General features: G+C 23.8%; 1 protein-coding gene across 7 annotated transcripts; it reads left to right on the plus strand.

The window, feature by feature from the left end:
* The first annotated feature begins 297 nt into the window (after nucleotides 1–297).
* Nucleotides 298–24,804, plus strand: LOC122510408 (uncharacterized protein CG43867). 7 transcript variants are annotated; one of them, XM_043625028.1, is made up of 21 exons: nucleotides 298–664; nucleotides 1,203–2,208; nucleotides 3,214–3,276; nucleotides 6,132–6,299; nucleotides 6,680–6,865; nucleotides 7,265–7,464; nucleotides 7,605–7,836; nucleotides 8,201–8,369; nucleotides 8,470–8,706; nucleotides 10,416–10,695; nucleotides 10,778–11,051; nucleotides 11,177–11,566; nucleotides 12,471–12,689; nucleotides 17,310–17,602; nucleotides 19,351–19,684; nucleotides 19,816–20,055; nucleotides 20,136–20,269; nucleotides 20,445–20,574; nucleotides 20,993–21,202; nucleotides 21,306–21,441; nucleotides 24,045–24,804. In XM_043625028.1, the coding sequence occupies exons 2-21, from the start codon at nucleotides 1,300–1,302 to the stop codon at nucleotides 24,107–24,109; spliced, it is 4,869 nt and encodes a 1,622-aa protein (XP_043480963.1). In that variant the 5' UTR covers nucleotides 298–664; nucleotides 1,203–1,299; the 3' UTR covers nucleotides 24,110–24,804. The 7 variants fall into 7 exon arrangements, with proteins under 7 accessions (XP_043480963.1, XP_043480962.1, XP_043480965.1 ...); XM_043625027.1 differs by having other exon boundaries at nucleotides 299–664; nucleotides 10,404–10,695; XM_043625030.1 differs by having other exon boundaries at nucleotides 300–664; nucleotides 10,404–10,695; nucleotides 17,439–17,602.
* Nucleotides 24,805–25,165: the final 361 nt, after the last annotated feature.

Here is a 25,165-nt window from a genome sequence, read left to right on the forward strand (position 1 = left end):
ACCTTTAAGCTACCTCGAGTAACCCAACACTGATTATTACGCTGAGAGGTATGAACACACCTAAAGATGGTTTCTTTCTTATTTATTTAAAAAAAAATAAATATCAGTTGTAACTTATAAATTGTAAAAATCAAGAATGAAAGAGGACAGAAACTGTTTCTATCTCGTAAAAGTTTATTTTCTAAATTCTAAATAGATTTGACAGATTGTTGGATGTTGGCTTTTCAGTTTTTTTTGTTGTTATTATTATTACACAGACTGTGTATCTGACTCTCTTACTCCAATGCAAATTTTCCTTTCTGGACAATTTTTACAGAAGGTGTAAACGCTCCATTAGAGAGACGTTATAGAATATTTGCATATGTATTGATATGTGTATTAAATCTATTTTCCGAAAATGTGAAATTATCGTTATCGTTCTGAAATTTTTAAAGTTCTATTTCACTTCATATACAAAGTGTTTGTTTTCAAGTGCATTAACAGGCCTTTAATGTAAAAAGTCATAACAACATAATGTGCGATGCTCCATGTAAATATTTGGGAAAATATTAACAAATCGTGAGGAGAGTGGAATCTGTATACACAGTGAAGCATATTTTAGATAATGGAGTGTCAGTGTTTGCAATCATTGAGAAACATTACTACGAATAACGAAGAAAAAAAGGTAAAATCTATTTATTAGAAAAAATAATCAATTTTTAATAATATTTACTCTTTTCTTTCTCTTAAAAAAAAAAGAATTCCTATTCGATTGAGCCTATTATCTTATTAACAATACTCATTCTTTAAACGATCATTTCTTAATGATTCTTAATAAGATTATTACGAGGTCTGGAATAAAAAAACAGAGAACAATTAGTTAGAGCACCATGGACGATTCCATTTCAAATATTATATTTTGTCCTACTTTTTCCCCTTGACAAATATTAATGTCGAATTGAGTTTATTTTTAAAATCTTTTAAAATAGAGAATTTTTCTTTTTTTAGAACATTGTCTTTTGAAATATTCGGTGACCCTCTTTCAATATTTCGGAATAGGGAATAAGTATTTATTTTTGCCGCAATTATTGATGTTTCAGAAAGCTCCCTCAATCTGTATATTCAACAAGTATTAATACTTGTTACGTAACATGATCAATTTTATTATTTAGAAATATTTTTTTTTAATTAATTGCTGTGACTAAATTTTCGAATTTCTTTAGGTCAAAGGAGAACGGAAGAATTTAGGAGGTAAAATTAAAACAAGACAAGATGTTAAGGAAAAAAGTACGTGAAATTCCAAGGAAAAATTCATAAGCAATGGATGAGATTCGCAGTCGTCTCTCACAAATATCAGATCCAATTAGTCGAATAACTTCGGACTTTGGCTCAAATTCAGCGCCATGCAGTCCACGTCTTCGTGTTCGAGTTCACGACTCATCGCCAGAAGAAGGAGGAGGAGGAGGTGGTGGACGAGGAGGAGTATCGTCCGGTGAATCCGATGGATCACGTGGACGAGCCGAGTTCATTGGCTCAGAGAGTCCGAGATTTAATTCACGGCGAATTTGTCAGGCACCAGTGCCACCGCCTCGACCACGGAATAAAGACATAAATATATCGCCACGCGATTCACCTTACGTTAATGTTCAAAATCTTCTCTTCCATAAAAATGATAATTCAACGCAAGCGGCGCGAAATGCAGGATACGTTGAATTAAAAGACAGCAGTGGTGGTGACAGTGGCAAAAGGTCATTTAAATGCAGTCCCTATACATTCACATCCGAGTCAAGTGGTCAAGTTGAATATGCAGATAAAAGGATATTCGATCAACAAACTGGTTTTGGACAGAAATCCTTTGAGAACAAAGCGAGCGATTTACAGAATTTCAGTTTAAATTCGCCATACGATATTGCATTGTCAACGAGTCGCGGTGGTAATTTTGAACGATCATTTTCGTTTAGCAATAAAAAACATTATCAACAAGATGGAGGGAGTCAACATTATTCGGGAGATAATCAATTATTTGTGGATAAAACACCGTCAAGTGCCAGTGGAACAATGGATGGGAAAAGGGAATCTAGTTTTGTTTACAGTGCCTCGAAAAGTTTCGATGGATTTTCAAATACCGTCGAGGAATTTAATTGGCAGGAACGATGTTTGGAACTTCAATTAGAACTCCATAGGAGTCGGAGTCAGGCGACGAGAATTCGAGATATGCTGCGTGAAAAGGTAGCTTTTCTTTAATTACTGTGGAAATTTTCGACTTTGAAAAAAGAGTTCTAGTGACTTAAAATTCGAAATTTGAAGAATTTTACTTTATTTAATTATTTACTTTATTTATTAACAATACTAATTATTAATAATGTAATAAATTTTTAAATGAGTAGAAAATTCGAAATTTGTAGCATTTTTTTTTTAATGAGTAGAAAATTCTGCAAATTTTGAATCAAAATTTAATCAAAATTGGAAAATTTTGATTACATTTTAATTCGAAATTTGTAGAACTTTTTACTCATTTAAAAATTTATTACATTATTAATAATTAGTATTGTTAATAAATAAAGTAAATAATTAAATAAAGTAAAATTTAAAATTTGTACATATAGAAAGTTTTTCCATAATAGCAAAGGACAATTTTTTGAAAATTGTAAGCTTTTTTTTTAAACACACTGAGAATGAAATTAGTTCTATTTTTAATAATAGATTTAATAAAATCTCTATCTATATTCATTTTTATTTCTTCCAATTGATCTAAATTCATTAATTATTTAAATTTTGAATGTAAATTTAAGTAAATTAAATTTAAATGTAATTTTGAATATAAATTTAAATAATATTTAAATGATTTTAAAACATTTAATAACGATTTTTTATAATTAGATTGTACCTAGATTTTTATTGCTCTAGTAAATGAGTCATTTTATTTTAAATAAGATAAATAATTTTTCGCCAATGAAAAATATTATTAACGTTATAAATTCAATTTTGATAAAATTAAAAAATTTAATAAATTTAAAAAAAATTAAAAAGTAAAAAAAGAAAATTGAGGAAAAAAGTTAGGAAAAAAGAAAATTTAAATAAAATTAGCAAAGGAATTAATTCCTTATTAAAATTGACACTTTATTCTCAATTTAGTGCAAAAAGAAATCATTACTCGCAAAAATTACAAGTCGAGCAATTTTTTTTCTCCACTGTAATCAAAATGACAGATTTTAATTTCATATTTATTTTCAGCTCTCGGAACTTGAACAACGAGTCTTGGAAGCTGAGAGCAGAGCTGACGATGCTGAAGATAAGGTAAAAAAAATCATCTTCGTATATTTAATTAATGATATTGCCATCAATTCGTAATTTTATCAATTATTCCAAAAAGATTAAAAGAGAAATTTTTTCAATTAAAGAGAAATTTTCTCAATCAAAGAGAAATGTTTTCAATCAAAGAAAAAAGTTTTCCACGAAAAGAGAAATATTTTCAATAGTTTTCAATATAAAGACCATTTTTTTTATTTCATATAATTAGAATAAAATTAATAGGGAGATGACAATTTTTTTTCGCACAGGCAAAATAAATATCGATTCGATCATTTGCGGGAGAGCTTTTTTGGACACGAATTTTATCTATATATTCAACAACGATAGTCATGCATTGAAACGCGCATGTTTTACCATTATTTCACTCTGTATTGATTTTTGTTTCTAAAGCTAAAATGGAGGGACCACATCCCGGTGTCGGTGTTTTGTTATGATTTTTCCATTTTTAACAAAGAATTGTCAGTTGGTCATTTTTTGCATTAATAACAATTTCAATGAATCAATTATACCAAATGCTTTATAAATTCAGTGAATTTTAATTTCTCTTAAATTATGATTTTCTACCGGTGACACGATTTTTAAAGGTATTTTCAAAAAAAAAATCTCTAAATAGAAATTCATATTTCATTAAAAATTTCAATTCATTAAAATTTCGAACATAAGTAGTAGTAGAATTTATTTAATATTTATATTATACCTATTTTTCATTCACCCATTTTTTAATTCGATTTTTAATATATTGTATTCGAAAGAATCGATTTTTTCAATTTTGGAAATTCACTTTTGTGAAAGCAAAAATGATTTACGCAGGAAAATTATTTATCAGTCCTGGAAAATCGTGTTTTATCACTATGCTTATCAGAATTTCTGTTGAAAACACTTGAGTTTGTTTGAAGAAAGAATTTTTTTTAATTTTCATTGTTGAAATTTAATTATTATATTTTTCAATTTTTATTAATTTATAATGATAATATTAATAATTTTGAATAATTCTAAATTGAATTATTAAGTAAATAAATATATTGAAATTTTTTGTTTCTCTTTTTTTATTGAGAGGAAAATTTAATTGTATGTAATTTAATAATTGTCTCGGTATAATAACGATAAGAATATACGACCCCCGTTTTTATTTTATATAGTGTTTCGTGTATTGTGTGGTGCTTTGTGCTTTCTGTGTCCAACCCCTCAACATATATTGGCTCCCAGCCAATATGAGTCACCGACTCTAGGAAACTCCACGGTTTAGTTCAGTCTCGTACTGTGAACTCGAGTCGTCGTTTTTCCATGGCTTATATTACTCCAAAACTATAATCAGCTTCTTTGCCCTAAAATCATATTTCTAAATTAAATTCAGTACATTCGAAAATATCATCTCTTTCATTCTCTCTTTCTCTTGATCTCTCTCTTTATCTCTCCTTCTCGTTTGCAGTAATTGCAAAATAAAAATTCCAATTTAAAAAGTGTTCTTTCACTGAAAGTCATGGCTCAACGATTTTCCGGTAACATTTTTCAATATTTTACTGTTTTTATTATTTTTATTTATTATTTTTACTATTTTGTAGATTTATTTTGTAAATAAATTTCTCTGGTTATTAGTACTTGTATCGAATTTTACTTGTTTGTATTTTTATTTTTTAAGGCTTAAATTTTTTTATTTACATTTCTTCAAATATTTTTCCTTTCTTCGATCGTATATTTAGAATCAACTTAATAAATTAAGTTCTATAATTGAAATTTTATTTTTTTAGATTTAAAATTTGTTTTAAAAATTCTTTTTATTTTATATTTTAAATTTTGTGAGTTGACGGGAAAAAATGTTCTAATCTGAATCAATTTAATAAATTAACTTCTATATTTGAAATTATATTTTTTCAAATTTAAAATTTGTTTTGAAAATTCTTTTTATTTTATATTTTAAATTTTGTGAGTTGACGGGAAAAAATGTTCTAAACTGAAATAATGTTTCTGTGTATAAATAGATAACAAAAAGAAAAGAAAAAAATTGTGGAAAAAAGTTGACATAAGAGGGTCCCCAAATGAAAGATTCATAATTAAAGGCACCGCGTCTTTTTATAGCTTTGCGACTTTCACGAATATATTCGTATATACGACTTTTCAGCAAAAGTTCCGAGACATATTATTAATTTTATATTCTTTTACAGAGTTTGATAAAAAATTTCTTTTTAATATTTATTTTTCATTTCGAAAATTTCTTTTCAATTTCAATAATGATTTTTTTTTACGAAATTTTTTGTTTGTTAATACAAATAATAAATGAAAATTTAAAAATAATGTAATTTAAAAAATTGTAGTTATTATTTAAATAATATAATTGATAACAAAAAAAAAAATGCTGTACTTTATGATCATTGAGAAAAAACTTGATACTGTAACACAATATTGATTTTTTTCCTAAAAGCTTCCCTTCAAAACATAATGCACGTATATCCCATAAACATAAGGACTATTGATTTCTGACAGATGGTCTTTGTACTCACATTAAATGAATGAATATTTAAATCAATTTGCATTTTTGGATTTTTAGATTAAAATTTTAATTTAAATTTAAATTAAAAATATTTATAATTGAAATTACAATTGAAATCAATATTAAAATTGAAATTAGAATTAAAATTTAAAATTGAAATTGCAATTGAAATTGAAATTGAAAAAAAATTGTAATTAAAATTAAAATTGCAAAAAGAATATAGTTTTCAAAACCTCATTTGAATTAATTTACCGAGTTGGACATTTTAATATTTATTTAAAATATGAAAAGAAATTTTCAACTTTTGTCAAATTTTTTTAATTGTCATTAATTACTGAATTAATTTTCATAGGTGCGCATGATGGAGGAACGCTTAGTAAAAGGTGAATATTGCCTAAGTGCTTCAAGAGTTGGTTCTCCTCCACATTCATTGCCATCAACTTCTGCCTCTCAAAGTGATACAATCGAAGACGTTCATTGCGCGTGTATATCGAAATTGGAGACACAGGTGGAGGAACAGGTACAATTTTTTTTATTTTTTCATAGAATTAACTCTTGATAAATTTCATTTTTCTATTCAGAAAATAAAAAATTCAGAAACATTTAATTTACCATTCAACAGTTCTGTTAATTGAAAAGTATATTTTCCACTCTCACAATTGCTTATTTTTAATTCTCTCATTTTTTTATTAGAAACGGACTTGTCCCGTTAATATTGAAATAAATATTATTCCAATTATTTGGAAATAATTTTGTAAATAAATTTAGAAATAAATTTGAAATATATTTTGAAGTAAGTTTGGAAATAAATTTGAAAGTAAATTCCAAATTATTTAAAGAGGAAGAATTAAAATTTTCTTTCAAATTATAATAATGTATTTAAAAAATTTGTCTTCACAGAGACAATTACGTTTGCAAGACGCAAGACAAGTTGAAGCAAAAGCCGCAAGAATTAAGGAATGGGTAACAAATAAACTTCGCGAGCTTGAACAACAAAATCAACATCTCCGAGAACAAAATAATAAATGCAATCAACAATTGGAATTATTACGAAATCACATAACTAACATTGGATTGAGACCACCTGTGAGTTGTTATTATTTATTCTATTGATTATTTATCTCGTTTCTATATTTGTATTTCTTTTGTTATTTGATTTTATTTTCTATATCACTGCTCTCAATTATCTCGATTTTATTTTATCTCGTTAGTTTTAGTTATTGTTTTGAATAAAAGAAATATTCATTTTATATTTAATACAAAAGAAGAAAGTTTTATTCTATTGTTTCTATTTCAGTTTCCAATTTTTGTTATTTAACTTTTATTTGACATCTTTTGTTATATTTTCCTCTACATATTTCTATGTTTATTCTATTTTTCTATTTCTATTTTTCATTTTAATCTTTACATGAGAAGAAACTTTTTTAATAAATATTCTTTTTGGGTTATAGAGCAAACAAGGTTTTAATTAATTTATATTTATAGATTTCTTCGAGAGGATTATTGTCTCTTGAAGTTGATCCTATGCTGCGGAGACAATCCGAAAATCTTGAAGAATCATCGCAAACGGTAGCGGAAGATATTCAAAGTGTTTCCGAATCGCAAACAGGTTTAAGGCACAGAAGGCATTTATCGGTTTGCGGAAATATTCAAGGAGTCATTAACACCAGCAATATGGATTCGAGGTATGTAAAGAAAAATTTGTCTCTTGAAAATTTAAATGTTTTAGATAAAAAGATACTTGTTTTTAAATTTGAAAAATAATAAATTATAATCGAAAAATGTAAAAGAGTAAAAAGAAATATCTTTTCTTTTTTAATTCTAGTTTGTTATCCGAGGAACTGGCGGCAGCGGTGGAAAATTTGGTAATGTTACCAAGTATGACTGGAGTATCGGATTCAAGTAGAAACAGTAATTCGGAAACAATTCACGATTATGCTGAAATATACACTCCAAGTAGAGAGGGAATTAATTGGAATCAACCCACGAGTCAAGATCCACGACCACCTACGCCTCCGCTTCATAGGTTTCCTAGTTGGGAAGCAAAAATTTATCAGGTAAGAATTTATTAATAAAGAATCGGTAAATTTAATTTCATTTAATATCAAAAATAATATACATCCAAATTTTACACAAAAACATTAAAACATTTTTTATTATTTTTTTCAGTTCAACTTATTTAGTTTTGATTTGAAAAAAGAATTTAAGTTTAATTTTTTTTAATTTTTTTTTTAATTTTAATTTTTTTTGTTTTCGAAATAATATTAACTATTCAGAGTATAATTACATACTATTTAAATAATTAAATTTAAATTATTAACTTTTTCTTGATTTTTATTTAAATGTTTCGAACTTTCATTTACGCAAAAAGTGCTTAAAGTTAAAATTAAACTATTATTCTTTTTATTTAATATATTACAGATTGCAGACGGTGGATTGGGCATTGGTCCTCCTACCAATGAAGAATCTGCGCCATCAACAACAAATACAAATTCCTCAAAGTATTCGCAAGCAATGGGACATAATTTGGCAGCACATAATTCTCAAGGATATTGCGATATATCCGTTCCGGTTTACGCCACCGTCAAAGGTTTACATTTCTTTTTTTTTATATTTTAGTTTTTAATTATAATATAATTTTATAATAATTTTTTCGTCTATTTTATTAATATTGTAAAATAATTAAATAGGTCGCGCGAGTCAAATCAGATCGATTCCATTTGGCGATAGTTCTGACGATAGTTCCGACGGCGAAGATCATCCAAATCAGCTCGAATCAAATACGAGAATAACAAACAGTTCGTCTGATAATACGGATTCGTCACTTGCGAGTAGCAGCAGTCCATCGAAAAGTGTTAAAACAACGAGCAGTTTGAGTCCGGCGAAAAGAAGTTCGAATGGCTCGCCAAGCAAAAGTGTCAAGCGTGGTATGTATCTGTCTATTTTTAATTACATTTTTTAAATTTTTTACTATATAAATTGAACTCTTAAGAAGAATTGAATCAAAAAATTTGAAAATAATTTCATTATTTCGGAAAATGTTATTAAAAATGTATTGAAAGTAATTGAATTCTCGCGAAGAATTTTATTATTTATGAAAAGAATTAAATTTTTTAAAAATTATTATTCTTTTTAATAATTTTAATTGAAAATTTTCAAAATATAATTATAATTGAATTTCATGGAGAATTTCTTTCAAGTTTTTAAAATAATCGCATTTGTTAATAAATGTAATTCAACAATTTTAATATTGAATTTTATTAATATTTTAAGAAATAAATAAATTTGATAATTAAATCCTTTCGAGAAATTCTATTAAAATTATATTGATATAAATTTTTGAACAATTTCATAATCAAAATTTAAAAAATTCACTTATTAAGTACCTACATAATTAATTATTATTGTTTATATTTTCAAAAATTTTAATTTAATTCTTCGCAAGAATTCAATTATTCTTCGGAAGAATTCAATAATTTTTATAAATAGTAAAATTTTTTGCAAAAATTCAATTATTTTCAACAAAAATTTTAATGAAATTTCACGAAAAAATCCAATTATTTTCTAAAATATTAGCAATCTAATTATTTTCTTAAATAGTAAAATCTTTCCAAAAATTCAATTATTTTTAATAAAATTTCACGAAAGAATTCAATTTTTTTCTTAATCCGTTATAAAACTTTTTAAAAGAATTCAATTATTTTTATAAATAATAAAATTCTTTGCAAAAATTCAATTATTTTTAATACAATTTTAATAAAGTTTTATGAAAGAATTTAATTTTCTTTAAATTTTTAATAAAATGCTTCGAAAGTATTCAATTATTTTCTAAAAATTTTAATAAATGCAACAGAAGAATTGAACTTTTTAAAAATTTTTAATCAATTTTTTTGAAAGAATCTTATTATTTTGTATGTTTCAATAAAATTCCTTGAATGAGTAAAATTATTTTAGGAAATTGTAATAAAATTCTCAGAAGAATTTATTTATTTTCTAAAAATTGAAATAAAATTCATTAATTAAATGTTTAATTTCAATAATTAAGAAACACGATTATTTTAAAAACTTGATAGAAATTGTTCATAAAATTCAATTACTTTAGAAATTTTTAATTAAAATTATTAAAGAAGCTCCATTATTTTAAAAAAGTTCAAAGACATTTTTTAATAGAATTAAATTATGATTTTTAAAATAAAATTCTTGGAAGGAATTCAATTATTTTTCTAAATAATAAAATTCTTGAAAGGATTTCAATTATTTTTCTAAATAATAAAATTCTTGAAAGTAATTCAATTATTCTCAAATTTTTTGATAAAATTCTTTACAAGAATTCAATGATTTTTAATACATTAATTTTAAAATAGAAAATATTTGAAAAGAAAAATTATTAAAAACGTTTAGGAAACAAAAAATTAAACAACAATTAACTTCAAACTGCGAACAAATTACCGGAATTACCGGAAGATTTTTAAATACATAATTAATTAGTAAATTAGTTTAAAAATTTTGAATCAGAAATTATTTAAAAATTAAAGTTCATATTTGCTGGTATTTTAATAATTTTATATTTGATTGATAATATGAACTTGTCAACAAAATGTTACAAAATAATTAATATTTCAAGATACATCTTTAGAATCGGGATTGTCTGAAGATTACGCAATACCTCCCGACGCTCTCAGTTTAACGTCATTAGAATCCAGTATTCCTAATTTATTAATGCGAGTCTCCGGCGATAGTCCGAAACGACAGGAGTCTCTAGAGAAAGCCGGTCAATTGGCAAAACTTGGCGGCAAACTGAAAACGTGGAGAAAACGGTGGTTTGTACTGAAGAACGGCGTATTAACTTATTGGAAGAGCCAGAATGATATTAATCGTAAACCGCAAGGGCAAATTATTTTAGATGACGTCTGCAGGTTTGTTCTTTATTTTCGCAAAAAAAAAAAGAATTTAATGTAGATTGAAAATAATAAATAATAAAATAATTGATTTGTTTAGAATAAATAGAGCCGATGGTGCAGCTACTTTCGAAATAGCGACGGGGAAAAAGACTTATTATTTAACAGCCGATTGTATTGCGACTATGGAGGATTGGATAAGAGTTTTACAGAATATTCAAAAACGAAATGCAACAAAACTCTTGTTAAACGGCGAAGAGAATAAGCCGACAATTCAAGGATGGCTCACGAAAGTCAAAAATGGTCACTCAAAGAAATGTTGGTGCGTTCTTATCGGGAAAATGTTTCTTTATTTCAAGTGTATGAACGATACGGTGAGAATATTTTTAAACTTTAATATACTTTATTATATTTTATTATATTTTTTTATTTATTGAGTAATATTTTTACTACTTTATCAAATAGAATTTAATTATTTATTTCGAAATAACCATTGCAGAATCCAATTGGTCAGATAAATATGAGAGATGCTCGCGTGGAGGAAGTGGAACACGTATCGGACAGCGACAGCGAGGAAAGAGATTCTGAATGTCCTTATGAGCGAACGATTGGAATATTTCCAACGCATCAGTGTCCAACTTATTTATTAATTCCACACAAACAGGACAAGGACAATTGGCTCTATCATTTAACAGTCGTTTCCGGTGGTGGACCAAATGCAGGAACACAATACGAACAACTAGTACAAAGATTGATGGAAACTGACGGCGATCCGAGTTGTGTTCTTTGGAGACATCCTCTACTTTTACACACTAAAGAAAACATCACTAGTCCATTAACCAGTTTGAATTCCGAATCATTACAAACTGAAGCTATTAAATTATTCAAGGTATCTATTAATCTTTTTTAAATCTAAATTTATTTATTCAGGGCTGCCACGCAACCTAAAAACCTGGAAAATTCAGGAAATTTTTATCGAAATCCTGTAAAATTGTTGTTTTCTAAAGTTATTGTGCTTATTCTTGTAATCTAATTTTACTTAAATATTTCAAAATTAATTCAATTTTAAAAGAGTTGTGTTTACAATTTTCATAAAAAAGATGAACTTCAAGGTTATAGTTTAAAATTTTGTAAAATTTCAATTTTCAATGAATTGTATTAGAAATCTTAAAGAACCTAGATTTTTTAAAAACATTAATAATTCAAATTCTTCTGAAATTAGTTAAATTTTTTAATATATGTTTAATTGATTATTAAAAATAATGGATTAAGAGAAGAATTTTAGTTAAAAATACTAAAAGAAAAATTAAATTAACAAATGATTGCAGAAATTCAATTATTTTTAAAAATTTTCCTTAATTCAATGATTTTCAGTAGGTATCTATTACTGTAATACAATTTCACAAAAGAATTCAATTATTAAAAAGAAATTTAAATAAAATTCTACTCAAACATTTAATTATTTTCATAAATAATAAAAATTTCACAGGAATTCAATTATTTATAAATTATTTTCATAAATAATAAAGTTCTTTTTTTTAATTAAATTATTTTTATAAATAATAAAACTCATCCCAGACTTTCAATTACTTTTAGTATTTAATTGAATTTTTAATTTTTAATTGAATTCCTCGAAAAATATAATTATTTTTAAAAATTTAATTATTTTAAAAATTTTTATGAACATTCATGAAAGAAAAAAAATTATTAAAAATAATTTAAATCTAAATTCATTTTTTAACAAAACTCTTGTTTATTTTATTTAACTAATTATTTTTGTGTTAAAAAAACAGGCGTGCCAATTATTTATGTCAGTGGCAGTGGAACAGGCGGGAATCGACTATCACGTGGTTCTTGCACAAAATGCATTGCAGCAGTGTTTGGATCAACCTGAACTCCAGTCGGAATTCATTTGTGCATTGGTAAAGCAGACAAGTCGTCACGTTCAGCAACGATTAGGCGTACAGGTAAAAAAGGCCGCAAGACTAGTGTCGCTGGGTACTGCGCGCGTTGTAAGTCCTGCTTATTGTTTAACACATTTAACACCATTGTACCATTTTTGATTTTTTCAACCTACAGACAAAACAAAAGGATATTTTTTCTTCTTCTTCTTCTTCTCTTCTTCTAAAAGAAAAATGGTACATTGGATTACAGTCTGTTTTTTTTGTTAAAAGAAAAAAAGTAGTCAGTCTTGTCTAAAGTGATTACGATATTGAAAATATTTTTTGGTTACTGCTTGAAGAAAAATGTCTACTTTATTTTCAATATTTTATTTTATTATACAATTACAGTTACAATGATAAATTTTAATTATTTTGTTATACTCTACTTTTTTCTATTTTTATTCTATTTTTCAATTTATTTACTTTATTTTTTGTCTTTTTGTAGAAATTAATTTTTCAACTCTTCATTTTCATTATATTATTTGTATAAAATTAGGTTTCTCTACATTCATTATACGTTTAATAATTAAAAATATTGATATAAATTATATAAATTATATAAAAATAAAAATCGAGCTTAATAATGTATTTTCAGTTATAATAATGAAAGAAATGATTAACAATTAATTATTTTTTATTTTTAAATATGTCAAGAAAAATTCTTTATGAATTGTGTTGACATTCGTATATTAATTATTAACTAGAATAGACTATTTATTAGAAATAGAAATAGAAAAATTGCTCATTTATACTATCTTAGAATAATTGGCGCTTTTCTCATTCATAACTGTGAATTATTTTCGGGTGATAATCATTTAGACAATGTACTTGACGAACTTTTAACAGACTGAACTTGGTCAAGTATTATGCTAGAGAGCATCTTTTTTACTTATCATATTACTTAAGCACATACGACACCATAAAACTAATCATTTTACTATTATGGTATTGTTAAAGCAGTGCAGTCAATTTATTTCAAAAATTGTTTTTTCGTTCAGTGTGAAAATTCTAATCAATCGCCTATTTTTTTCAAAGTTCTTTTTTTAAATTAATTCGATTAGTGTAAATTAAAAAATTTAAATTAATATACTTTAACAATTGTTTAAAAATACTTTTGCAGTAGTTGTAAATAAATTATCTAATTTATCAATTTTGTTGAGAAAAAATTTTGGAATACAGTTTTTAATTTTTTTTTAATTGGCGATTGAGTTTTATTTTCATTTCAATTGAATTTTCTAATTTTCTTTGAAGTAATTTGAAGAAAAAAACTAATACTTGATAAAGTTTTTTATTATCACAATTTTTTCCATCCGAGCACATAAAACATTTTTAATTTTCATTTGCTGCTTTCAATGTGTTGTCTTTTTCTGTTACTCACATTATTTTGATGCTGCATGCAACTAATGTTGTAAGATAATTTTTATTAATTTTTACTATTCACACAAAATAGTAGATTTTTTTTCCTTTTTGAAAATACTTAAATATATCTTAAAGTTATCCCACTCTTGACGTGAACATATCTCGACAAAAAATTAGAATTAATTAATTTTTTTGATAATTAATTTTTTTTGAATTGGGAAAAATTCCCTTAAAAATGAAAAAAAAATATTTGTCAAAATATGTTCTGTGAGACACACACCTGCAGAATGGTATGTTGGTGTATACATGATAATTTGCACACAGGAAACAACTTCTCTAGACTCAATTTTTTATTTCTTCCTTTTAAAATTATTTTAGAAATATATATATATATTACGACACTATGTTTGAATGCAGCGTAGAGATCTAGTTTTACGAGTAGGGGATATAAAGGTATATATTTGCTATTCAACTGCCAGCAGTCCATTAGTCGATATTTATATAATGCTTTTTGGTAAATTAAAAAGTAATTTCACGTAGATTCACGTCAAAATTATTTTTATCCAAGGCAAGTTTTTTTTCTTTCTAACATTTGTATTTAAAAAGAAAATGAAAAAAACAGAAGAGAAATAAAACCTGTCTTTATAAAATTAAAAAATTTTCTCGAGTTCCAATCTACAAGAAAATCACTTTATTTTTACAAAAAATGAATATTTTATATGTCGGCCAGTGTCATTGCATTTTTTTCCATTCGCTTTTAAAATTGCATTCATTTTTTCGCATATTTCTAAAATGCATTGATTTTTACGCAATTAATAATAAATAAGACTACGCGGAAAATTAATTTCTAATTCATCAATTTAATGGTGTACAATCGTTCAATGAAAAATGTAGCTGATTCTTCACATTATATAATTTATTAATATGAAAAATTTCTTTCATGCTTTTTATTTAGTAAAATTGAAGTTAGTTTTCTTAGATTCAGTTAGTTGAGTTTTGCTACTAGTTTAAAGGAAAATAGCCATAGTAAAAATTCACTTATCATTACGAATTGAATTTTGCTTATTTTAATAGTAAATATTCATCGTAATTCAGTTGGAAAAATTAGATATTTCTTTCTTAATGATAAACCAAAAATTTTAAATGCTATAGCAATTTTAATAATTTCTTTCTCAGAATAGAAAAAATTTTGCTTTTTTGTTTCTTAAATTTTTAAATAATTTTTCTTTTCAAATATTTTCAATTTTAAAATTAATTTATTGAAAATCGTTCAATTCTTGCAAAGAACTTTATTATTTATAGAAATAATTGAATTCTTGCGAAGAATTTTATTAACATTTTTTGAGAATCTTAATTAAATTCTTTTGAAGAATTTATTTCAATCTTTTTTTAAAGAATGGAGATTATTTAATAAAATTTTAATTGAAGTTTTTTGAAAGTTATTATTAAATTATATGAGCAATTTCTATCAAGTTTTTAAAATAATCGTGTTTCTTAATAATTGCAATTAAACATTTGATTATTGAATTTTATTTCAATTTTTAGAAAACAAATAAATTCTTCTGAGAATTTTATTACAATTTTCTAAAATAATTTTATTCATTCAAGGAATTTTATTGAAGCATAGAAAATAATTGGATACTTTCAAAAAATTTTATTAAAAATTAAAGAAAATTGAATTCTTTTGTTGCATTTATTAAAATTTTGAAAAATAATTGAATTCTTTCGTGAAATTTTATTAAAAATTAAAAAAAAGTAAATTCTTTCATGAAATTTATTTAAAAAGTTGTATTAAAAATTATTGAATTGATTTGAAATGATTTATTAAAATTTTGAGAAAATAATTGAATTCTTTCGAACTACATTTTAATGAAAATAATTGAATTCTTTTGTTGGATTTTAAAAATAATTGAATTCTTTCGCCAAATTTTATTAAAAATAAAAAAAAAGTTCATTCTTTCGTGAAATTTTTCAAAAGTTTTATAAAAAATTATTGAATTGTTTTGATGGATTTATTAAAATTTTTAGAAAATAATTGAATTATTTCGTAAAATAGTATTGAAAATAATTGAATTTTTGCAAATTTTTTACTATTTAAAAAAATTATTGAATTCTTTTGTTGGATTTTAAAAAATTTTTTTAAATAATTGAATTCTTGTGCAAAATTTTATTAAAAATTTAAAAAAAGTTCATTCTTTCATGAAATTTTTCAAAAGTTGTATAAAAAAATTATTGAATTGTTTTGATGGATTTATTAAAATTTTTAAAAATAATTGAATTCTTTAGTAAAATTTTATTAAAATTTTATTGAAAGTAATTGAATTTGGGCAAAAAAATTTACTATTTATAAAAATAATTGAATCCTTCCGATGAATGTTATTATTTATGAAAATAATTGAAATCTCTGCAAAGAATTATATTAATATTTTTGAAAATATGAACAGTAATAATTAATTATTTAAGAAGTTAATAAGTGAATTTTGAAAATTTTTATTAAGTAATTATTTAAAAATTTATATTTGAAAATAAAGAATTTCACAATTTTCATAATAATAATAAATTGAATATCTCGTTCCGCGCGCTTAACATTTGCCAATGAATTATTAATTGAAAATTAAGGGAAATTATTTTTGAAAACTTGCAAAACTTTTTGCAGGAAAAATTTGACAATCAGCATATTAAAATAATTTCATTCATTTATAAAGTTTTTAACTTAAAATGCATTCAATTTAGAAAATTAAATTCAAACTGTTCTGAAAATGAAGAGTCATCTATATAAAACATGTATATATTTTTTAATCGAAAATTTATAGTTCACTAATTACAAAATAATATCATTTATTTGGGAAAAATTTAGGTAATTTAATTTATTTAATTCGTACTGATTATTGATTACGAAAAGTATTCAATTGAATTTAGACTAATTAGTAGTAAAAATAGTGAATTATTTTTCATTTCGTTTTCAAAATATTAAATTTACAGTAAAATGATTGTTTTTTTTTAATAATTTATTTTCCAAGATTTTAAAATTAATTTTTTAAGTAAAAGATGATAATTAATTTTTCAAATTAATGTTTCAAACAAAAAAAGGATTTGAATTTGAATTCTAATTTGGAGAAGTAAATTAATGGAGATTTTGTATTTGATAATTGATAAAGAATTGATTTAGAAAATAATAGAAATTGTTGAACTATGAATTTCGAGGGCAAAAAAAATTAAGAAATATATACGTGTGATGAACGTGTGTGTATATATAATTTTTGAAAAGAAAAATCATGTAAGTATGGTCGAAAGAAATGGCCATAGTAGTATGCCAGCATACCATTACAGCAACTCCTACTATGCGCAACGCAATCTCTCTTCACCTGCGATACGCAAAACCCCGCGGCAAACGGCGGTGGTGAAAATGCGGACGTTCTGTCGACGGCTTCCACTTCTCACAGTCCTCCGCTCACACAGGGACATTCAACGTCAAACGTCCTCGAGTGCAAAACGAATCCAGCCCAATATGTTCTGGTCCAAGGATGGCAACTATTGGCACTCGCCGTCTCATTATTTTTGCCCCGAAATAATCGTCTTCTATGGTACCTGAAATTACACCTTCAAAGAAACGCCGACTCCAAGTGAGTATTTTTTTCTAAAATTTCTTTTTCTACAATTTTCAATTTACACTTAATTAATTAATTAATTAATTACAGGGCTCGAACTAGGTCCGTAAATTTGTTTGAAGTCCGTAAAAGTACGTTTTTTTTTTTAAAAAGGACCGTAAATTTTTCAAAAATTCTCGTCAAAATTTCAATTATGTTTATAAATAATAAACTTTTTTGAAGGAATTAAATTATTTTCTAAAATTTTAATAAAATATTGGAAAAAATTTTAATTATTTTCAAATTTTTTTCTGAATTCAATGATTAATTTCTACTATTTTAATAAAATTTTTCAAAAGAATTCAATTATTAAAAAAAAATGTTTAATAAAATTCTTCTCAAGAATTTAATTGTTTTCATAAATAATAAAATTTCTTGAAGGAATTAAATTTATTATTTTCATTAATAATAAAATTCTTCGGAAGAATTCAAGTTTAGTAAAATTTCTCGAAAGAATACAATTATTTTTTAAAATATTAATTAAATTCAATTATTTTCAAAAATTCTGTTCTAAAAAAATTTTTAGAAAATGTTTAAAAATAATTTGATTTTTCTTGGAATTCAATTAAAATTGTACTTAAAATATAAATGAATTCTAGCAAAAATTTCATTATTTATGAAAATAATTTAATTCTTAAATTTAATTTTATTAAAAGTTTTTTAAAAATTGAACTCCTGTGAAAAATTCAATTATTTTTTTAAATAATTGAATTTTCTCGGAGAATTTTTACAAGATTTTTAAAAATAATTGAAGTTTTTGAAGAAATTAATTAAAATTGTATTGAAAATAAGTGAAATCCTGATAATAATTTTACATTTTGTCGAAAGAATTCAATTATTTGGAAAAATGTTGATAAAATTCTTGAAATTAATTCAATTATATTCAAATTTTTTTTATAAATACTTTACAAGAATTCAATGATTTTTAGTACATTAAGAATTCAATTATTTAAACAATTATAGATAAAATTCTTTATGAGAATTCAATTTTATAAATATGCAATTTTTAATAAATTATTTTTCTTTGTTTTTAAATAATTGAATTCTATCAGAATTTTCTTATTAAAATTGATTTCAAAATGGATTTCAGTTAATATTTTAGATTATAATTTAATATTAAAAGCATTAGAGCGTGGATTTTTGAAATAATTGAATTTTGAAAAGGTTTCAAATTAAAATCTTTGAAAATCTGAATTTTTTATATTTTTAACTAACAATTCTGTAGAATTAATTTTTATGAGAAATTTCAATTGCGGATTTATTTTTTAAATTATTTTACGTTTTTATTTTCTAATGTATATACTTAATTGAAGAATTTACGAATAATTGAAATTTTAGTAAAATTGAATTGTATACAAATGAATTTGAAAATTCTCAAAAAACTTTTTCAAAAATTATTTTAAAAAATGTATTTGTAGAAGAATTTTAGTTATAAACACGAAAAAAATTTAATTTTGGAAAAGTTACAAATTATTCCAGAAATTCAATTATTTTCAAGAGTAATAATATTCTTAGCAAAAATTAAATATTGTATTGAATTTTTTTTATATTATATTTGGAGTTTTTATTTTCTAATAAATAAATTTAATTGTCTTTTCGAGCCCTGTAATTAATTAAAATTTTAACAATTTAATATTTTGTATTGACATATAAAATTCATATGCTTTATTTAAACATAATTTAATATTTTTTTGTGCTAATATAAGAATTGATAAAAATTTCAGAACCGAATGTGGCAAGTATGCGGCGTACTGCGAAAGAGCTTTGGAGAGAACATTGCAGAATGGCGGAAGGGAAGTGAAACCATCGAGAATGGAAGTGCTGTCGATTTTATTGAAAAATCCCTATCATCATTCATTGCCACACGCGATACCTGTTCATTTTTTGAATGGCACTTATCAGGTTGTAAGCTTCGATGGAAGTACAACAATCGAGGAATTTCTCTCGACGTTAAATCAGGAGATTGGTTGCCGTGATGTTCATCAATCTGGTTTCACTCTATTCAGCGACGATCCAATTGAAAAAGATCTCGAACACTTTATTGATCTTCAATCAAAGGTATTTTTCCTTCGCAATTCAATTTTCAATTCAGCCATAAAAAATTGAAAAATAAAACCTTAGGAGGATTAAAATAAAATTACGTCTAAACTGAAAAATTAATTATTTGCTAAATTTCAATTTCTTTTCAGTTGTGTGACATAATTTCAAAGTGGGAAACCGCCTTGAGGGAGAAGGGATCGGGCAAATTTGAAAATACAAGAGTTATACAATTGACGTACAAATCGAGATGCTATTGGCGGCATGCGGCGAAAATGGAGACAGATCGAGAAAGACTTTTATTGTGTTATCAAGTAAATCTTCAAGTGGTGCAAGGAAAATTTCCTCTGAATCGCGAATTAGCTTTTGAATTAGCAGCACTGATGGCTCAGGTATTTATTTTTGTTGTTAATAATTATTTTTAATTGAGGGTGAATTTTTCAGTTAATTATTTCAATTATTATTCTCGTAGATTGACTTTGGAGAATATAATACTGATAAGGTGCGAGGGAGTGGACAAGGCAGTGGTAATCATCTCGTTTTGCAAGCACTAGATAAGTTTTACCCCATTAGGTATCGGTCTAATATAACTGCTGATCAACTCAGGTTAGTCTATTAATAATTTTTCTTTATAAATATCAAAGAAAAATGTATTTTTTTCTACTTTTATTGATTTTTGACGAAAATTCATTTTAACAATTAAGAGAAGATGATTATTTATTTCATTATTTTATTCTGGTAAGAAAGATCAAATATTTTATTTTTCTGTATTTCTTCACAGAGATTTACAAGAAAAATTGCAGGAGAAGTGGATTTCACTTAGAGGACGCAGTACTTTAGATTGTGTTAGAATATATTTAACTTGTACAAGAAAATGGCCTTTCTTCGGTGCAACCTTATACCAAGGGAAGGTAAAATATCTTCTTCTATATTTGCTTTTTTGTTTCCTCACTTTTTAAATAATTAATTTTATAAATAATATACAATTCTTCTTAGGAATTAAATTATTTTCAATACAATTTTAATAAAATTCAATAATCTAATTTCTAATTATAAATATTAAATTATAAATTGTATCATTATTAAATTTTACAAAGTTATAAAAAATTCAGTATTTAATTATATTATTTTCAAAAATTTCAATTAAAATTACTTAAACCCGACATTATTTTCAAAAAACTTCAAGAAATTCTTCAAAAAATTTTATTATATTTATAAAAACTCTAATAAAATTATCCAAAATAATTTAATTTTCTATTAATAAATAATAAAAAAAAAATTCATAATAAAATATGAAGAGTGCTAAATTGTTGATAATTTTTGTTACAGATAAAGCAAAGTGAACAAATTACCCTTTGGATTGCTGTTTCTGAGGACAGTGTGACTTTATTAGAAACACAAACAATGGCAGTGAGATGTCGTTATAATTATTCGAATATAATTACTTTTGGAGGATGTTTAGACGATTTTATGTTAGTAGCATGTCCAGACGAAGGTGCTGCAGAACAAAAGCTTTTGTTTATTCTCAGTAAACCGAAGGTAACTACTTGCTTTTAAATTTTAATCACAATTTTAAAAATAATTGTTAAAAATCGATATTCTTAATAACAAAAATTTTATTTTATTTCATTTTTTTCTCTAGATTTTAGAAATAACACTTCTGATTGCTGATTATATGAATGCCTTGGGTCACACATTGCCTGGAACACCACAAATGAATACTTTAACGAGAAATGGTTCTCATAGATCTCTCAAGTCTACAATAAAACTCCAGACTGGTAAGTTTTTTTTAAATATTAACAGGGTTGCTATAAAAATTTAATTTTGTATTTCCCTGATTTCCAGACAAAATTTTGTCTTTTTCCCTCACCCTAAAGAATATTCTGATTCACTCTAAAAATGACAAGATACTCAAAAAAATGTTCTATTACATTTATTTACGAATTTCTCTAATTGAAAATTTTTTCGAAAATAACAATAACTTCTTTATTGAATAAATATTTAATTATTATTATTTTTCCATAAGAATTGAGATTTTCAAAAATTTCAAATTCAAACCTTTTTGAAATTAAACAATTTTAAAAAAATTATTATAAAACATGAAGACATCGATTGCTCCGAGTCGAAGACTCGGAGTTTATTAAAGATTTATTAAAGAGGATCGAGTGATAAAATCATTATTTTTTACTAAAAAAAAATATTTTTCCTGTAACTTCTTCAAAATTATTTTCATCAATTCAATTCAATTATTATTTTATTGAATTTTTAACTAAACTTTTTCTTTAAATCAATTATTTTTAATAATTTTCAACTCCATTTGTTTACAATTCAATTTTACACGAAATTTAGTTTATTTGAAAATTCTTCAATTAGTTATATATTAGAAAATAAAAGCATGAAATAATTTTTTTTTAAATTCAGTTAAACTTTTTAAAAAAAATTAATTGAAAAATTCAAATTTTCCAAGATTTTAATTTAAAAACTTTTCAAAATTAAATTATTTCTAAACAGTTACGTTGTAACTGCTTTTAATGTTCAATTATTATCTAAAAATTTTAACTGAAATCCATTTTTTAATAATTATGTATTAGAAAATTCTACTAGAATTCAATTATTTAAATACAAAAAAAAATAATTTATTGAAAATTGCATAGATATTTATAAAATTGAATTCTCATAAAGAATTGTATCTATAAATTTGTAAATAATTGAATTCTTAATGTACTAAAAATAATTTAATTCTTGTAAAGTATTTATAAAAAAAAATTTGAATATAATTGAATTCATTTCAAGAATTTTATCAACATTTTTTTAAATAATTGAATTCTTTCGAAAAAATGTAAAATTCTTATCAGGATTTCACTTATTTTCAATACAATTTTAATTGATTTCTTCAAAAATTTCAATTATTTTTAAAAATCTTGTAAACATTCTCCGAGAAAATTCAATTATTTAAAAAAATAATTGAATTTTTCACAGGAGTTCAATTATTTAAAAAACTTTTAATAAAATTAAATTCAAGAATTAAATTATTTTCATAAATAATGAAATTTTTGCTGAAATTCATTTATATTTTAAATACAATTTTAATTGAATTCTAAGGAAAATTAAATTATTTTTAAACACTTAAAAAAAAATTTTCTAAACCAGAATTTTTGAAAATAATTCAATTTAATTAATATTTTTAAAAATAATTGTATTCTTTCGCCAAATTTTACTAAAATTGAATTCTTTCGAAGAATTTTATTATTAATGAAAATAATTTAATTCCTTCAAGAAAGTTTATTATTTATGAAAATAATTCAATTCTTGCGCAGAAGTTTATTAACATTTTTTTTTTAATAATTGAGTTCTTTTGGAAATTTTTATTAAAATAGTAGAAATTAAAAATCATTGAATTCAGGAAAAAATTTTGAAAATCATTGGAATTTTACCAAGAATTTTATTAAAATTTTAGAAAATAATTGAATTTCGAAAAAGAATTTTATTATTTATAAAGATAATTGAAATTTTGACGAGAATTTTTGAAATTTTTTGAACGTAATTGAATTTCTGCGAAGAAATTCAAAATAATTGAATTCTTGAGACGAATACAAAAATAAATAATTTATTGGATAATTGAATTTTTCTTAAAATTGAATTCTTATAAAGAATTTTATCAATAAATTTTTAAATCATTAAATTCCTTCGACGAATTTGAATTAAATTTTCGAATAATTACATTTTTTCGAGGAATTCGATTAAAATTGAATTAAAAATAATTGAAATTCTGATATGAGTTTTATTATTTATGAAAATAATTCTTTTGGACGATTTTATTATAATACTAAATATTGAAAATTATTGATTGAGGGAAATTTTTGAAAATAATTGAATTTTGGAGAAGAATTTTATTATTTATAAAGATAATTGTAATTTTGACGAGAACTTTTTTAAACTTTTGAATATAATTGAATTTTTGCAATCATTTATAACTTCTCCAAAATGCAATTTTTTTTTATTGTTTTTAACTAAATTTTTTTTATAAATCCATTATTTTTAATAATAAATGAGATATATATTAAAAAATTTAATTTATTTCAGAAGAATATGAAATATTACAATTTTTAAAAAATCTAAGTTCTTTAAAATTTCAAATTAAATTCATTTAAAATTGAAGTTTTATAAAATTTCATATTAATATCTTTTGAAGTTCATCTATTTATGAATTAAGTTATTTAATTAGAAATTATTGTCAGAAGTAGAACTAATTGAAGGTTTGTTTTAATTATTACTATTAATACTTTTACTATTGGAAAATTAAAAAATGTTTTTTTTTGAGTAATTTTCTCCCTTTTTTGATAAATTTTGAGACTATCTGATTTTATTTTATAAACTCCAGGTTCAAGCTGTCTTCCAACTCAACCTGACATTCTGAAATCAACTCCAGACCAACAAAGACATTAATAAATTATTTCATGTATTTATATATCATTGATTAGAGTACCTCAGAAGTTTATAATAATTTGTAAACATTCTGGTTATATAAAAGCTTTAAAAACAAAAACTACATCATAGGCTTCAATTTAAATATTGAAGTTAGAACTGAAAGAAGCTAATTAAAAAAAAACAATACGATGTGAATGTATTATAAAATTGTGCTGTATGTTTAAAACTTATTCTTGACTTCTGTATTTCATTAGATTGTTAAGAAATGTTTTTGCGAAACAACGAGTAATACGTTGGGATTTCATGTTAGGGTCACAAATAAGTAATGATGAATTTTTCACATCTTTTTATTTTTAAAAAATGTTCATATACATTTTTTCAAGCATGTAAAAAGTTTTCTTTTGAATTCTATTTTATTGATCGGGAAATTGAGAGCTAAAAAGCATTTTAATTTTAATTTTAATTTTAATTTTAATTTTAACTTTATGAATCGATATTTATTTAAATTTATCATTACTTGTTCGTTAATCCAATGACTGGCAGCAAAAACTAAAGACGTGCGTGTAAGATATTTCTAAACAAAAAGAAAAAAAAAATTATCCCGAACACTGCCAAATAATCAGTGACTATAATTATTATCATTCACAAGAAGAAAATCGTTAGTTGTTTTTTGGTATTGTATTTATAGAATGCGAAAAATTGATAAGAACTAATTTATAAGTTGTATGTTAAATGATTTAGCCCCTCTTAGTGAAAAAGGAAAAAAAAATAATAGATTTTTAAAATCCTTAGCGCCATTATCTTTGATAACTTTTTTTCTCTAATATTTTCATAAAAAAAAAAAAAAAAAAATGATGCCAGAATGCGTTTTTACATATATACGAATTCAGATGAATTATTTTTCACAAGAATAACGTTTCTGGTAGAAGAACTTTATTTATTTTTAATTTTTTTTTTTTGCAAATTTGTTTTGTTTTATTTGTAACGAGAATATTAATTTTATTCATAAGTGAATTTTTAAGGAAAAGCGCTAGAGTATAGAATATTATGATAGAGCGCATGAACAAGTTTCAA

This window comes from Leptopilina heterotoma, unplaced genomic scaffold (assembly GCF_015476425.1).
Source record: "Leptopilina heterotoma isolate Lh14 unplaced genomic scaffold, ASM1547642v1 Lhet_68, whole genome shotgun sequence".
Taxonomy (NCBI): Eukaryota; Metazoa; Arthropoda; class Insecta; order Hymenoptera; family Figitidae; genus Leptopilina; species Leptopilina heterotoma.

Coding starts and splice junctions, on each gene's coding strand:
- LOC122510408 (XM_043625027.1), top strand. CDS start 1,300: ATGGATGAGATTCGCAGTCGTCTCTCACAAATATCAGATCCAATTAGT. Junction 8,707..10,403: donor AAGCAAAAGTGTCAAGCGTG/GTATGTATCTGT, acceptor TAATATTTCAAG/ATACATCTTTAGAATCGGGA. Junction 20,575..20,992: donor CAACCTTATACCAAGGGAAG/GTAAAATATCTT, acceptor TTTTTGTTACAG/ATAAAGCAAAGTGAACAAAT.